The sequence below is a fragment of the Chrysemys picta genome, chromosome 15, assembly GCF_011386835.1.
Source record: "Chrysemys picta bellii isolate R12L10 chromosome 15, ASM1138683v2, whole genome shotgun sequence".
Classification (NCBI taxonomy): Eukaryota; Metazoa; Chordata; order Testudines; family Emydidae; genus Chrysemys; species Chrysemys picta.
In genome coordinates this window covers 33689932-33705920 of record NC_088805.1, presented here as the reverse complement: position 1 = coordinate 33705920, position 15989 = coordinate 33689932, and the positions used below count along the sequence as shown (strand labels likewise).

At 46.4% G+C, this 15989-nt stretch overlaps 1 protein-coding gene across 5 annotated transcripts in view; it reads left to right on the top strand.

Moving 5' to 3' along the window:
- The window catches only part of TTC28 (tetratricopeptide repeat domain 28), a 439996-nt gene that overhangs the window by 281782 nt on the left and 142225 nt on the right, over positions 1–15989 (top strand). For all 5 annotated transcript variants that reach the window (XM_042852359.2, XM_042852360.2, XM_042852361.2 and 2 more), the window contains 2 exons: positions 3787–4059; positions 7178–7308. In XM_042852359.2, coding sequence (XP_042708293.2) covers positions 3787–4059; positions 7178–7308 — 404 coding nt within the window. The remainder of the gene's footprint in view (positions 1–3786; positions 4060–7177; positions 7309–15989) is intronic.

The following is a 15989-nucleotide window of genomic DNA, read 5'->3' as shown; positions in this document are numbered from 1 at the left end:
TTAATGCATGGCTAACATCTCTGAAAAGGCTGAACTGGCCACCCAGAACTGGTATTCTCCAGTCAGGGGAACACACGCATTCTCATCTACTAGAGGTCAAACACCTTATCCCTTGTGAAATTCTCCTTTTCCACACACAAGTGTGCTAATGTTTCCCAAGTATTCCCAGTACAACTGCGGCAGATCACAGCCTCCCTGGAACTGGTTCAGTGCAAGGGCAGACTGGAAACCTAGGCTTTGCAGCAGCACCGGCTCTGTTGACCCTCCCAGTGTGATCACAGTACTGCTGTACCTGTGTGCCCCTTAAGCTCTGCAAGAGCTCTGGCACTTGGGTAAACAGCTTTGTGAAATCCTAGGAACCCAGCAGGGCCCCGCAGAAGTTTTTGCTCATTTTTCACGTCTCTCAGAACAAAGCCCCAGAAGAGGCAGATGACCAGGCTGCTAATTCACTTTTATCCTTGACCAGAATGGAGATGGCTTGGAGCATTCGATGCTTTCAGCCCCCATGGCGTCTTGCCTCCCCTGTATATAACATCCCCACTTCCAGGGGTGGGAATTTCACTCTCCTGAAGGGGAGCTCCCTCACTGCACTGTTTCTAATCAGTTTTGTTGCATGCACTTTGCTGGAGTGGTCTAATGGCATTTCCCAGTGGGGAGCATGGAGCGGATCAGCTCTGACGCTCAGCAGACGCTGCAGGAAGCTTTGGAATTTAGGGGCCAAACAGAGCTGAAATATGGGGGGGGGGGAAATTACAGGTTCCCTTTCACAGTGTTTTCTTGTCATCTTCCGAAATGAATTCATTTGGATTTTTTTCTATGTAGCAAATACCTTATGAGGATAATTTCACCTATTCTATCCTGCGATGTTGCTGCTGCCTAGAATATTGCCATAAATACAACGTCAGGTTCATCCTTCTCTTTGCTTTGTAGTAATTTGTTTTGATAAGTGAGACAATCTGCTGCATGCCTCGATATTAGCCGTGAGCTCCTTCCGTCCGTATGGCGCACACCGTGCTCTCACCAGGCTGCAGTGCCTGTACGTGCCTCAGAGTTAGGAGACTCTACAGCTCTTCAACATTCGGTAGCTCTTTTGTGAACTGCCTCCAACCTGTAAATATCATTGTGGTGTTGAAGTGCCCGGATAGGAACGTACCATATTCTAGGAGCAATCACACTGCAGAGAGACTATCCCCTCCCTGCTCCAGGATGTGATGCTTCTGTGTCAGCAGCCCAAAGCTGCGACGGCCTTTCTTGCTGTCTTATTGTCTTGCAATTTCGTGTCTTTGTTGCTGTCCAGTCTGACCTCTAGGTCTCTCGGCATTAGAAATAACCGCAGTGGGTTGGTGGGGAGGGAAATAAATACCCATAGACCTGCACACACACCTCTTTGTTTTTGCCATTGTTCCTGTGGTAATAAATAACCTAAGTGCCAATTACCCCAACCGTCCCTGGGGCTCTCAGTGATTTCTTATGGGCTTTGCTGCAGAGGGAGTTGAAGGAATGACTAGTAGGCTTTTGGCTATATGAACCTCATTTTCCCAAGCTGAATCTCACTTTGTTAACCTGACTGCATTTCTAACCCTTTTAGGCCCTGTTACATGAAATCTCCCTGCTCACAGGTGTTCAGAACCTCCCAGTTTATGTTCATTGGTGTCATTTAATCCCCAACTCCCCTTCACATCATTAACAACATCATTCAAGAAGATCAAGCCGAGCACAGATCCTTTTTGTATCCTTCTGAACGTGTCCCCCAAACTTCATACAATGCTTTATTATTCTTTATTGGTTATAGTCCTCCCGCAGTTGTTCAGTCCATGTAAACGTACTTATATACAAGCTACTTTGAGCTAATTTTTCAGATAAGATCTTGTGACCTGGGATATCCACAGAGGTAACATTTACTTCACTCCCTTCATCCACTCTGATAATTTGGTCACCAAAAGGTGACATGATGTGTTCTTGTAACTCCACGGCACTGTACGTTGGTCATGGTGCTGTTACCCCTACGGAGTTACAGTTTTCTCCTTTCATAGTCAATTCCATTATTGTACTAGAGATGGGAGTTACAGTCACTTACAGGGATAGTAATTGCTAGGATTTCTTTCATTCAGAGCTCAGAGAAGAGCAACAAAGAGCAAAGGAGCTGGAAGCATTGAGTGACTTCTGAAGAAAGATTAAAAGTTAAATCTCTTTAGCTTGGCTCACGACGGGGTATGCGGAACTTAAGTTTGCAATACAGATAGCTGAGGCCAAACCTCTCCTCCTACAATAATACCACTCTCCTCCCTCAGTGAGTGGCACACCTTGGACAGGTGATCTCTGCTGGGAAAGCCCTGGTTCCAGCACTACTTTCACAGTGTAATGGTTCTCAGTCTGCATAGTACTTCACGTCAACTTTCCACCACAGACCCAGCACAGGCTATGCTGTTCCCCCATCTGATTGTAGTGTTATGTTACACGTGGAACAGCTCACATGACATGCTCACTCTTAACTCTTTTTTTTCCAGGAGCAGTCTTCACTTCCTTTTGTTTCTATGGTCTTTCCTCCCTGAACCCCTCCCCCGCATGGTGCGTTACATTTTCTAATTAAAGCCAGGTCTACACTACAGACCTATATTGGTATAACTACGTCGCTCAGCCCTGAGCAACGCAGTTATACCAATTTAATCCCCTCCCCACCCCCCCGTGCAGACGGTGCTACGTCGACGGGGAGAGTCTCCCGCTCTAGCAGATGGTGCTGCGTCGATGGGGAGGTGGATTAACTATGCTGACAGGAGATGCTCTCCAGCTGGCATTGTAGCGCTTTCACGTGCACGCGAAGACAAGCCCTCAAACTGTAAACTCCTGATGGCAGGGCCTGTCTTTGTACTTGTTTGTACAGTGCCTTGCACATCAACAGCACTGTATAAATAAGAGTTAATCTGTACATGCTTGTGGCTTCCTCTGCATCGTCTGCCATTGGCCACTGTCAGAGACAGGATCCTGTATTACACAGGAATTGCAGTACCAGAGGAGATCATCATCTTATGTCTGTATTTATCCCCATCCCTGACTGGAATGTCACTCGTAATATACAACACAGACAGCCTGTTCCTCTCCTCAGAGGGCTGTTAAAATGCTCTCTGCTTGCTGTACATACAGTTAATAATTGTAGGCAGAAATAATGAAAGTATGGCACGAATGGCTTTCTCAGGTTGCCATGGTTATGTTGATTCAGGCGAGAGCAGCCTTGTCAAGAAGTGCAACCATCCTAATTTTTAAAAATTACATTTTAACACCGTATGGTTGCCTAGAGAGCTGCAGATTTTAAACCCCAGCTTTATTATTGTCCTTTAAGGGACATACTATGGCAGGCTTCATAGGACTAGTAAAACAATTTAGTATAACTGCACTCCAGCAGCAGTGGCTATCCTAGGTCCAGTTTGGCCACTCAGCATAACACCGACAGTCCAGGGACACCTGATACTCCTCCTTGTTCTTGTGACCAGTTAAGCCGATCTGAAGGGGTTCCTTGTTGTTGAGTTGCTGCTTTCCCTTTTCGGTGGGTTTATCCCAGTTAATTTTCTCCTTCTCTCTTGCTCTTGATGTGCAAAGTGCAGGACTGTGACACCCAAATAGCTGATATTTCTAGATGTGCCATTGAATACATGTTACAAAATAGCCGCATGTTACAAAATTCATGTGTCACTTTGTCATTCGCCTCTCATGGGTGTTAATGGACTGACTTCAGGATGCTTATGTACCTTTGGCCTGTGGAGTAATTCTGCCTTTCCTTCCTTATTTTAGAGTCACTCGAGCCAACTTATCAGCAACTTCAGAAGATGAAGCTGGACAAGAGCCCCTTTGTGGTGGTATCGGTGGTTGGCCAGGAGCTCCTGACTGCAGGCCACCATGGTGCCTCTGTGGTTGTGTTAGAAGCTGCCCTGAAGATAGGCACTTGCAGCCTGAAGCTAAGGGGATCCGTGTTCTCTGCTCTGAGCAGTGCTTACTGGTCTCTTGGGAACACAGAGAAAAGCACCGGATACATGCAGCAGGACTTGGATGTAGCCAAGACATTAGGTAGCGTTCTCATTTTCACTCACTTAATCCCTGGTTTAGTGCTGAATTGATATAAATGGAGCAAATTAACAGGAATGGCAGTGGGATAAATGAAGGGAAGCATCGTTAGTGCTGAAGCTGCTGCGCCGTTTCACAGGCTGCTGAGCCACGCAAACAATGTTCTTACTTACAACAGAATGTGTGAGGTGGGTTATGGGGATCCCAGGTACGTGCTAACGGGACACTCAAGGGATTTCTTTGTGGCATCGTGTGTCTGTGAACTGGCTTTTCCCCTCCAGAGACTTGGGCACACAACTTTCATTAGGTCATAAACGTAACAGTATATCGTTTGCAGGGTAAAGTGAGGTGTGTGCTCAAATAATCTGAACTACTCAGGGCTTGTCTACACTACAAATGCTTTGCTGCCATAGTTAAACCAGTCTAGCTATGCTGGCAACATGCCCTAGTGGAGACACTGCTTATACTGACAAAAGTTCTGCTTTTGGCTTAATTAAACCACATCCCCCAAAGGATGTGTCATGGCAGCAGGACTATCTTGCTGGTATAACTGGGTCTGCACCAGTGTTCCCTCTAAGCTGCGCAGCCGCGCAAGAGTCACTCAAGTTGAGCTGCGCACATCTGGCAACTTGTGTTTAGGTGCCCCCCCCCCTTGCTGCTCTGCTGCTCTTGCCCTTTGCCTTGGAGCCCCTGGACAGCTGTTCCCGGGACCCTCCTGCTTGCTGGGGGGGGAGGGGTGGAAGGGAGGTGCTGATGTCAGGGTATCCCCTTGCCCACGTACCCCATCTCTGCAGAACGGGGGAGGGGCGGACAGGGATCAGGAGTTAGACGGAGCTGCTGGCGGCTGCTGTGGTCTGAACGAGCCTACAGACTGGTGAGTGCCGCTCTGCTTAAAGAGACAACGCATGGTCTCTCCTATGCTTCTCCAGAAGCCAGCGCGCGCGCGCACACACACACACACACACACACACACACACACACACACACACACACACACTGTGTGTGTGTGTGTGTGTGTGTGTGTGTCTCTCTCTCTCTCTCTCTCTCTCTCTCACGCGCGCACATACACACTGTCTCGGTCTCTCTCACACATGCACACACGCTCGCTCTCTCGTGTGCACGCTCTCTCTCTCTCTCGCACATGCACACAAACACGCACACACACAGTGTCTTTCACACTCACCTCCCAACAGATACTTGTGGTGTTGTTGTTGGTACTTCCTGCAATGCACATATATTCTCTGTAATTTTATTCTTTCAAAGTGCTGTTGTTTTAGTTTTTTGACTGGTCTATGCATTTCATATTTTTATTTCTCTCTTATGCTTAAATTTAATTCTTTGAGTAGTGAGCCCTAAAATGCCTAACTTGTCCTGGCTGGAGTAATCCCTATGGTAACTTTTAAAATATATATATTTTATCTAGGTTTTTTGTTTCTACTGGTGGCGCACATACACATTACCTCGATATTGGTGCACATAAAATTCATTCCACACAGGGATGGAAAAAATTAGAGGGAACATTGGTCTGCACTAGTATTTTTGCTGGCATCGCTGTGTCAGTTAGGGGTGTGGTTTTCTCCCCATCCCTACCCAATAGACATATGCTGGCAAAAGTTTGTAATGTGGACTAGGCCAACGGCACCTCACAGGATTTTGAAGTAGTTGTAATAACTCAGGAGAGAGACTGGGGCATCATTGTGGGCCGCTCAATGAAACCACTGCTCACTGTGCAGTAGCAGTCGAAAAAGCAAACAAGATATTAGTGTTCACAGGAATTTGATGGAAAATAACAATTAAACCCATTATGTAAGGCAATGGCATGCCCTGACCTGAAATAGTATGTTCGTTCCTGGTTTTCCTATCTCAAAAGATAAAGCAGAAATAGAGAGGGTTCTGAGGTGGGTGACAGAAATAATTAGAGGCCTAGAATGACTGTCATATGGAGAGAGATTGAAAAAACTGGGATTGTTTAGTTAGAGTGGAGGCAAATAAGAAGGGAGATGCAAATTGTGCAGAGCAATAAACAATGCAGAGGAGGTAGATTGGACACTGCTATTCACTGTCCCATAACACAAGAAGGGAAATGCAGTGAAATTGAAAAGCCACAACTTTAATATTGGTAGAATGAAATACTACTTAGCACAATGTATACTTAACTGGTTGAGCTCACTGCTACAAGATATAATTCAAGCACAGAGCTTAGCAGAACCCAGAAAAGGAAAGGCCGAGAGCATCCACAGTCACACTGGACAGGATTGAACATAAAATCTTGGCAGGGATAGAATTTCCCTCTTTTGTGGTTTCTTAAAGATTTCTCTGAAATATCTGGCACAGACCCTTGTCAGAGCTAAGACACTGGTCTGATGGTGAAATCGCCAAGCACTGTGGCACAGTTTGACATGGCTGTTAGTCTCTTCTCCAAAGTGGTTCAGGACTGGACTAGCGAGAGAAAGAACAGGTTGGGAGGGAGGGGCTGACTGGGAAGATCCCTGGGTAAAGGTTACCATGCCAGGTGGGATGTACTTTACTTAGGGGTGCTATAGGCCCAGATTGGAGGGCATTGCCCACAGGGTGTGGAACCACAGGGCTTGGGGGTGTCACTGCTGAAGATCAGGGGTTAGAGAAGTTGGGCGAGCTATGTGAGGACTCCGAAATGGAATAGCAGGTGTGCTGCAGGGCAGGACTGGGGGCATTAGCAGAGGTGTGGGGGAGTGAGCAGGGGGTGTTTGCTGAGAAAGCTGGCCCAGTGCTTGTCAGCACTATGCCTGGACCAAGCCTGTCCAATCCAGCCCTGCGCTTTCATGGACACAGATTGCTCACATCTTCAACAACAAGTAAACATGAAAAAAAGTGAGGCTGTTACCAAGATGTTAAGCCAAAGAGGGGTCTAAGGTTACATTAAAGTGGAGTCTGGGAGTTAATTTGGAGAATTGTCTGCTTCCCTCTTCAAGGACTGGGAAGAGAGGAGAACTTTGGCTGCGTACTGAGTCTGTGGCCAGGTTTGGTCTGAACTTGGCCCTCCCAATGGAGCATCCCTTGCATGATGTGTTCCACTCTCTTGGCTGGACTCTTCTAAAGACCCTTCATTAGCTAACTTTTGTTTTGTTTGCATGTGACTCAGGTGACCAGACGGGAGAATGCCGAGCTCATGGGAATCTGGGCTCCGCATTCTTCTCCAAAGGAAATTACCGGGAGGCCCTTACTAACCACAGACATCAGCTGGTGCTCGCCATGAAACTCAAGGACAGAGAGGTAGGAACCTTGCTAAATAGACTGGATTGGGAATTGGCACTGTGTGGCTTTCTGGAGAAGCACAGAACATCCTCTTGAGATCCCGAGAATCCCTGCCTGCCTGCCCCTTTGCCCCTCTGGGAAATTTGAAGTTATGTAACTTCTTGTCCACCTGACATGTAACATGACACTTAGTCCTGCCCTGAGTGCAGGGGACGGGACTAGAGACCTCTTGAGTCCCTGCCAGTCCTACGAGTCTGAGATTCTCTGATTGCTATTATGGAGACAGCATGGTCCAGTGGATAGTGCATAAGCTTGTTCATCAGGAGACTTTGGTTCTGTTCCCATCTCGGCCTGTCTCTAACCTGCTATGTGACCTTGGGCAAGTCATGTCACCTCTCTCTGCCTCTGTTCCCTCCCACACTTTGTCTGTCCTGTCAGTTTAGACTGGAGACTCTGTGAGGCAGAGACTGCTCTTACTATGTGTATGCACAGCACCTAGCACAAAGGGCCCTGGCCTTGGGTGGGGCCTCTAGCTGCTACTAATACTATTCATTTGGAGTGCACTAGCACGCACCATGTGCTATGCGCTTTCCATCCATGCAATACAAGACACTCCCTTCTCCAAGGAGCTCCCAGACTTAATAAAACAAGCAACATACAAAGCATGGGGGTAGGAGGGGACAGAAAGCATACAACAGTTATATGTAAATAAGCAAGTATGATTGATTTAGCAATCCAGAAAGAGTAAAATGATTGCAGTGTTGGTGTTGCTGGCTGTTATTTACTTCATCTGAATCTCCTTGGTATTTACCCTACAGCCTCTCAGGTGTTAAACTGGGCCTTCTGCCAGCTCAGAGGAGCGTACTGTATGCAGGCTAAGGGATCTTTGAGGAGTGCATGTCCCGAGAGCTAACCTCTGTGAGTTCACTGTAAGGACAGAGGCATCATTTTAATGTACTTTCTGGAACAAAAGATTTTGTATCCAATAGTTCAGGAACTTACAGTGAGCGTTTACAGGGGGTAGGATTGGGGGGAATTGAAGGGAGGTTGAGGGTGAGTGGATATGTTTGAAGGCAAATTGTAGGTGAGAGGGCATGAGTGTGTGTGAGATTGTGTTTGAGGCCAGGTTTGAGTCTGTGAGTGGGGGGAAAGGGGTGTCTTTGGGGCCAGATATAGTTGAGGGTGTAAGAGTGACCATACCAGTGCTTGGCTGTGAAGCCCCATTTTAGGTGGCTGCCAAGTTTACTGATGTGTAAGCTGTTAGGAAATGCATCCTGCAGTGGGTAGTGGAGGATCTGTGGTTGGGAGCAGGGAGCTGCCAGATAATTTCATGATTATTTACCATCTGGAAAATTTCCCCAATCACTTTGATTCCCTGTTTCCGTTCACACATGCCTGGGAAGCTGTTACCCATCCTCTTTTTATAGCTGTGCTGACTAGGGCTCCCTGTGCATTGTAAGTGGCCAATCTACATAGCTGCAGCTCTTCCTGGGGTATTTCTCAGCAGCCCCATGGGCTCTGCAGGGCTGACCCCAGAAGCTGATGGAGATGTAAGGAAGAGCGGTGTGAGGAGGACCATGGGCAGATAGTGATGCTGATTGTTGGAGGAGGGAAGAAGCTGCCACCTGGATATCAGGGGGAAGTCTAGGGCCTGGTGTAAATGCTAATGGAACCACAGGGTGCTAAAGGAGGTTGGAGTTGGAAGTCTCTGAAGGTTCCCCCAGTGAGTGAGCTCAGGCTCCCAGCCTAGTAGTGCCAGGTGCCCAAAGCCTATCTATGCTCCAGATGTTAGGTAGGCTGCTAGGACAGCTCGGTGTCATCTGGAGTTACACAGCCAGTGGCTGCTACCTAGAAATGTATGTACTACATTCACCACATACACGGGAGCCTGCCAGGCAGGTTGGATTTCCTGGACTCTGATGCAGAGCTCATGTGAGGGATCGCAAATCTTGAATCTGGGTCCCCGGGTCCCCCAGGCAGCCTCAGACTGCAGCCACGACCCAGCAGCAAGCAGGGAGTGTGGGCTGGTGGGTCCTAGCTCACCATAAGTGTCGCCCACAAAGCTCCCAATTGGAGATGTCCAGCCTCTCCAGTTGGCTAAGACTCACCCTTTTGGCCAGAAGGAAGCACAGGAAGTTATCCGAGTAACTAGGTGATCCCTGGCTTGCTGCTACACTGGATCTTGCCTTCTCGCCTGATTCCTGAGTCCTGCCTTGTTCAGTTCCCTGCTTCTACAGCCCATCCCAGGCTACTGACTCCAGCTTTGACTGTTTGCTTGACTCCCAACTCTGTCTCTGGCTCAGACCTCTGGTTCCTGGTGCCGGATTCCTGCTCTGACCACTAGGTCTGACCGCCTAATTCTTGGTCTACGACAGCTCCTTCACTGGGTTTTATGTTCTATTCAGAGACCATGGTGTGAATCCGAGTGAGCTAATGGCTGGTCTTGTAGCTGGCTGAGTGCTGGAAATGGGCCCTCCACACTTCCAGAGCAACGTACTGACCAGCCCTGACACTCACCAGGAGCACTGCCACCCAAAACAAACAAAAGGGCATAATACAGAAGCAAAGCCCAGACGTTGCTGACTGGTGGGGAAGAGAACTACATCGGATGTGTACACTTTGCAATATTGGGAAAGGGCTCAGGCACGATGGTGAGGGAGGTCATGTCAGAACCTAGAGAGAGAGCTAGAACACAGAGTAGCTCATCTGAGAAGTGATCCTGAGTAGCGAGTGCTGAGTGCTCTGTTTCATTAACATTAGGCCAGTAATGGAAACAATTCCCAGAAGCTGAGCTGGGTGGGTTTTATTTTGTCTGAGGCTAATGCCCTGAATCCAAGAGTGTTTTGTATTGAAACCCTGTGCACTAGAATTCAGGGGAATGAAGCTTATTCACAATAGTTTTCAATTTATGACACATCTGGGTACATAATTAACCGTTACTGACAACAAATGGCTACTTGGGTTTGTGAGAAAGCTGAGCCTCTTGGATTTCCTGTAGGATGTAACCACAGGAAATTAATTTGGCGCTTTCTGATGACATCATTTTGACCACAGAGCTTCCTCTGAACACAAAGCTGTTTTTCTTGGCCTCCGTTGCAGACGTTTTTAGAACATGAATATTATTCTAAAGTTGCAATGGTGTTGCTGTGAATTCCACTAGAAGGCAGTTGTGTGTGTGACTGTATGAGGTAATTGTTTTACCTCCAGCTGTACAGGGAATTGGCTTAGAAGGTAAAAATGCTCCTTTGTACCAGAGCCCTCTGTCCTCGCAGGGAGTATTGGCTTCTGAAGCCTCTGTAACAATGAGTGCACCACAGACTTCTGCTAGATCTAATAGCCCATCGGCCCAGAAAATAGTTCCAGGGGGCTTTGTATCTGCAAGATCCAGGGCCTCTCTCTTCTCCCTGTAATCTGGATGTCAGGAAAACGTCCATCAGCTGACAGGGGACAGGTGGGCTAGTGAGATGGATGAAAGATTTTTCTCCCTGGTGATGGAAAATGTACAGTAGCTTCTTTAGAGAAGAAGAGAGAGTTTGTGCCGCTCCTGTTAACAGCAGTGTATATTGTGACCCGTAAAGTGCAGGGCCTCTTCCCCCTCAAAGAGAATGTGTTAGCAGATGATTCTGCCTTTGGAGGTGGCAGTGTGTGATAGGAGAGGGACAAGCTGGGGTTAATGTGGTTTTCCCAAACAGACACATGTAAGAGTGTATATGTGTGTGTGGTGGTTTTGTTTTTGTTTTTTTAAAAGGCTTGGCATTAACGTGTCTTCACCAGCATGCACCCAAAGAGACGTCAGGAATTAGAGTGGACTAGAAATTAACATGATTCCAGGAGACCCTCAGACGGAAACTGAAGAGAGAGCAGCAGGGAATTAACATGCCTCCAGCATTGCCCCAAGAGATACCAGAGCAGTGAGCATGGTTGTGTGTTCAGGTGACTGGGATGGAAGCAGCCGCAGGTGACTGGAGTCTCTGTTTCACTAACCCTGTCCTAGCAGGATTCAGATTCCCAATGTAAAAGCAATACGTAATGGAAAGTGTGAGGGAGTTGCTTGTGGTGTGTAGAGCTCAGTACTTTCCATTGCCAGTAATGATACTGTATCTATAGCAGGTTAAGAATCTGTTTGGCTACCAGCAGTTTATTTACCTCATTAGTGTTCACGAGGAGGGATTATATCTGCTATGGCAATTGAATAGACGCCAAGGTAAGAAGTGAAATTATTGCATGGCCTTGTGTTACTGCATCATCCTGGTGGCAGGTGCCTGCCCCACTGGCTTCCCAGCCAGGTACACTGGGTGGTCCTGACTGTTGTCTGGAGTTTCCATGGTTCCAGTTGAATAAATAAACAGGTGCCACATTTGTCTTTATGGTGCTCAATCTGAATTTGAGTCCCACTCATGAGGAACGGACTCTCTTTAACAACTAGAAATCCCCCCCACTATTTGGACAATTACACAGGATGCAAGTGTCTGAATTACAATCACTCAGATTATAGGAACAGTCTCTCTTTCTGCGGCAGATGAAAAGGACATGGGTTTCAGAAATGTGATGTTACAAATCTGTCTCCCCCTGTAATTTAAGAGTCTCAATAATTATATCATGATTTACCAAGATCATCAGAAACAATTATAAAGTCTCTTCTGGTCCTGTAGCATGGTTAGGTTTGCCTCTCAGTGTTAATTTCTGACCTCCACTTCAGTCTGCCAGCCATACATACTGTGACTAGCGATCACAGATGAAGCAAATTTCATCAGGGAGGTTTGGCTGCAACTGGGTGAAGTGAGGTTAGATAAACCTGAAAATTGCTGGCTCTGATTCTGCTGCTGGAGTTGGCCAGCAAGATCAGGTGAAATCAGTTAAGACCCAGGCAGACTGCAAAAAGCTACAAGATGATCTCTCAAAACTGTGTGACTGGTCAACAAAATGGCAGATGAAATTTCATGTTGATAAATGCAAAGTAACGCACATTGGAAAGTATAATCCCAACTATACATATAAAATGATGGGGTCTAAATTAGCTGTTACCACTCAGGAAAGAGATCTTGGAGTCACTGTGGATAGTTCTCTGAAAACATCCACTCAGTGTGCAGCGGTAGTCAAAAAAGTGAACAGAATGCTGGGAATAATTAAGAAAGGGATAGATATTAGGACAGAAAATATCATGTTGCCGCTATATAAATTCATGGTATCTTGAATACTTGTGTGCAGCTGTGGTCGCCCCATCTCAGAAAAGATATATTGGAATTGGAAAAGGTTCAGAATTAAGGGCAACAAAAATGATTAGGCGTATGTAATGGCTGCCGTATGAGGAGAAATTAATAAAACTGTGACTTTTCAGCTTGGAAAAGAGAGCTAAGGGGAGATATGATTGAGGCCTATAAAATCATGGCTGGTGTAGAGAAAGTAGGTAAGGAAGTGTGGTTTACTACTTCTCATAACACAAGAATTAGGGGGTCATCAAATGAAATTAATAGGCAGCATGTTTAAAACAAATAAAAGGACATATTTCTTCACACAACACACAGTCAACCTGTGGAACTCTTTGCCAGAGGATGTTGTGAAGGCCAAGACCATAACAGGGTTCAAAAAAGACCTAGATAAGTACGTGTCCATCAATGGCTATTAGCCAGGATGGGTAGGAATGGTGTCCCTAGCCTCCGTTTGCCAGAAGCTGGGAATGGGCGATAGGGGATGGATCACTTGATGATTCCCTGTTCTGTTCATTTCCTCTGGGGCACCTGGCATTGGCCACTGTCGAAAGACAGGATACTGGGCTAGATGGACCTTTGGTCTTACCCAGTAGGGCCATTCTTATGTTCTTATGAAATACTCTTTGTAGGATTTATCAAGAGAATAAAAGATTTTAAAAGTATAAACAGTCAGTAAATCAGAAACTGGGCAAACCCTATTCACCCTGCCTTGCCTGCTTGGGCATTGTGTTTTTAGGGTTCTGGAATAAAGAATTAGAGGCCTCTGCAGTATACACCCTGCATCAGTTGGATCTTCAAAAAGACGCACAGTAGAGAAAAGTTGGGGTGGGAAAACTAGAGCAGCCAGGATAATCTAGCAGGGCAGTTATTTATTTCTTCATTGCATTCCAGAGAAAAGATGAACACAGGAGGTGAGCACTGAGACTGCAAAGGAAGAATTACTGAAGCTTAGCTTAAATCCCACTCTAGGTAAATAGCACATGGCTTGGCCAATTAGCTAGCCAACGTGCCCGAGGCTGTGCAGCTTCATTGAATACCAAGCAGCCATGGGAACCATTTGGCTGTGTTGAAGGTCAGATGTCCCAGAGCAACTGTGTTAGTGTGTGTGTGTGTGTGTGTGAGTGTGTGAGCTCAGTTCAGGATAGCACCTTTAGCACTAGTCAGATGTTGACCTGTTTCATTGACCACAGAGATGAAATATGACATCCTGAGATGGTGGGGGGTTGATTTTGGACTTTCTTTGCATTTCCTGGCAAGTTCACAGCCAGTTGGGGGCAGTTAGAGTTTAACTGCCTCTGCCTTGAAAAGATGACCTGCTGTATGTTTCTGGGATCACTAATGGCTGAAGGAAGGACCTGGTCTCTAAGCCACCTGCCTGCCGTGAATTTGTTTCCTTGGTGTTAGAACATTTAGTGGTGAGTAGCTGCACAAATCCTAGGCCACAGCTTCACTTTTTTGTCACATCTCCTGTGTTTTCTCTTCTTAAGGCAGGGATACACACCGTGACTGTGACTGTCTTGCTAAGGAAAATAACCAAGCACCCGCCAGCCTGCCCTGCCCTCCAGTGTTGTTATTTGCATAGGGCTGGAGGGTTACAAACAGGAGTTCCATGCACCAGGCGCTTTGTTTGGATTGAGGGGGGAGCTCAGTGCATATGTATGTAGGTCTGTGTTGTTGTAGGCAGTGTTGTTGTAGCTGTGTTCATCCTAGGATATTAGACAAGGTGGGTGAGGTAATATCTATTATTGGACTAACTTCTATTGGTGAGAGAGGCTTTGTCTACCCTGGAACCTGAATGACAAAACTTTTGTCATTCAGGGGTGTCAAAAAAACACACCCCTACCCCTCCGAACGACAAAAGTTTGGCTGATGAAAAGCGCCGGTGTGAACAGCGCTCCCGCCGTCAAAGCTACTGCTGCTCTTTGGGGGTGGAAGTTTTTTTGTCGGCGGGAGAACTCTCTCCCGCCGACAAACAGTGGCTATATTGTGCGCCTTTTAGCGGCACAGCTGTGTCACTAAAAGGTGCGTAATGTAGATATAGCCAGAGACAAGCTTTCGAGCTTACACAGAGTTCCTCCTCAGGTCTGGGAAAGGTTGTCTTCTGCTATCCCTCAGTGCGAGGATGATGTCTGCCAAAGGGGTTCATTGGTGAGTTTTAAGTGGCTGGGGAGCCCATTTCTTGCCCTGCAGATTTTCCCACAGAAGTGACAGGTGTGATCTTGGAGGAGACATAGTTGTTGGCTGGAGTGTTGTGCCCTTTCTTTCCTCCTTTGTTGCTTCTCTGTCTCATGAGCACCTCTGTTCTCCTCAAAGTGGGCTGTGGCTTAGTGTATGAGAGTCACAGCTAAATACAAGGTGGAACAGATAGTTTAGCATAAGTAGTTAACACATAGTTCAAGGGACTATTCAAGGTGATGTGTCCCGTTAACACCCTTCCCAGTGATAGGGAGGCAGGGAAGGGGAGAGGGGAAAAAAGCGGCTGGTGGGGATTGTTGTAAGCAGCCATAAATCCAATGTCTCTTTTCAGTCCATGATTTTTAGTATCTAGCAAAGTTATGAATTTAGGCTTATATGAAAGAAGTTTAAGTTTAAGCTTAAATAAAAGAAGTTGGTCCAGCAAAAGATATTACCGTACCCACCCACCTTGTCTCTCTATATTATTATTATTTTATTACATTAAAATTAATATTTTAATTTGACTGTTACACATCACAGAAGTTGTGGTGTGGGGAAGGGGGACTGCCGTACTGTGAGACACTTATGTAGCTCAGTCTACGTAGTTTATCCAAGAGATGGCTAAGAGGTGACTTGGGTACAGTCTGTAAGAACCCGGGGAGAAGATATCTGAGAGTAGGAGGGTTGTTTCATCTGGCAGACAAAGGGACTAGAAGCACCAATAACTGGAAGCTGAAATTAGACAAATGTAGGCTAGAAATAAGAGGTAATTAATCACTAGAACAACTTACCAAGGAAGTGGATTCTAAAGACTGGGCATCTTTCTGAAAGATCAGCTGTAGCCCAACCAGAAGTTGTGGACTTGATGCAGGATTTGTGAAATTTTATGGCCTGTGCTCTTCAGGAGGTTGGACTAGATGATCATAATGGTCCCTTCTGGCCTAAAAATCCAGGGCAGAAATAATTAAGGGTTAAATATACACGTCTGGTGTTACCTGTGACAGTCCTATCTGAGCGTATTTAGCTAATGGAAATATAATATAATTTATTTTCTGGGACCAGCTGCAATGACTGGGGCAGTGTCCCAGGGAGAACTGAAATGGATTTGCACCCTGAATGGAGATGATTCTGCCTGATTTTCTACGGGGGTGATAATACGTGGGAAGGAGCTGAGCCTAGGCAGGCTTGTAACTAAAGAGTTAAATTAATCTTTGGTGTACCTCTGGTGAGGTAGATTTGGCCCCTGACCCCCTTTATCCCCTGCGGTCTCTGCTTAGGAAAAGGTAGGTGATAGATAAATCTCCTAGGCTGTTT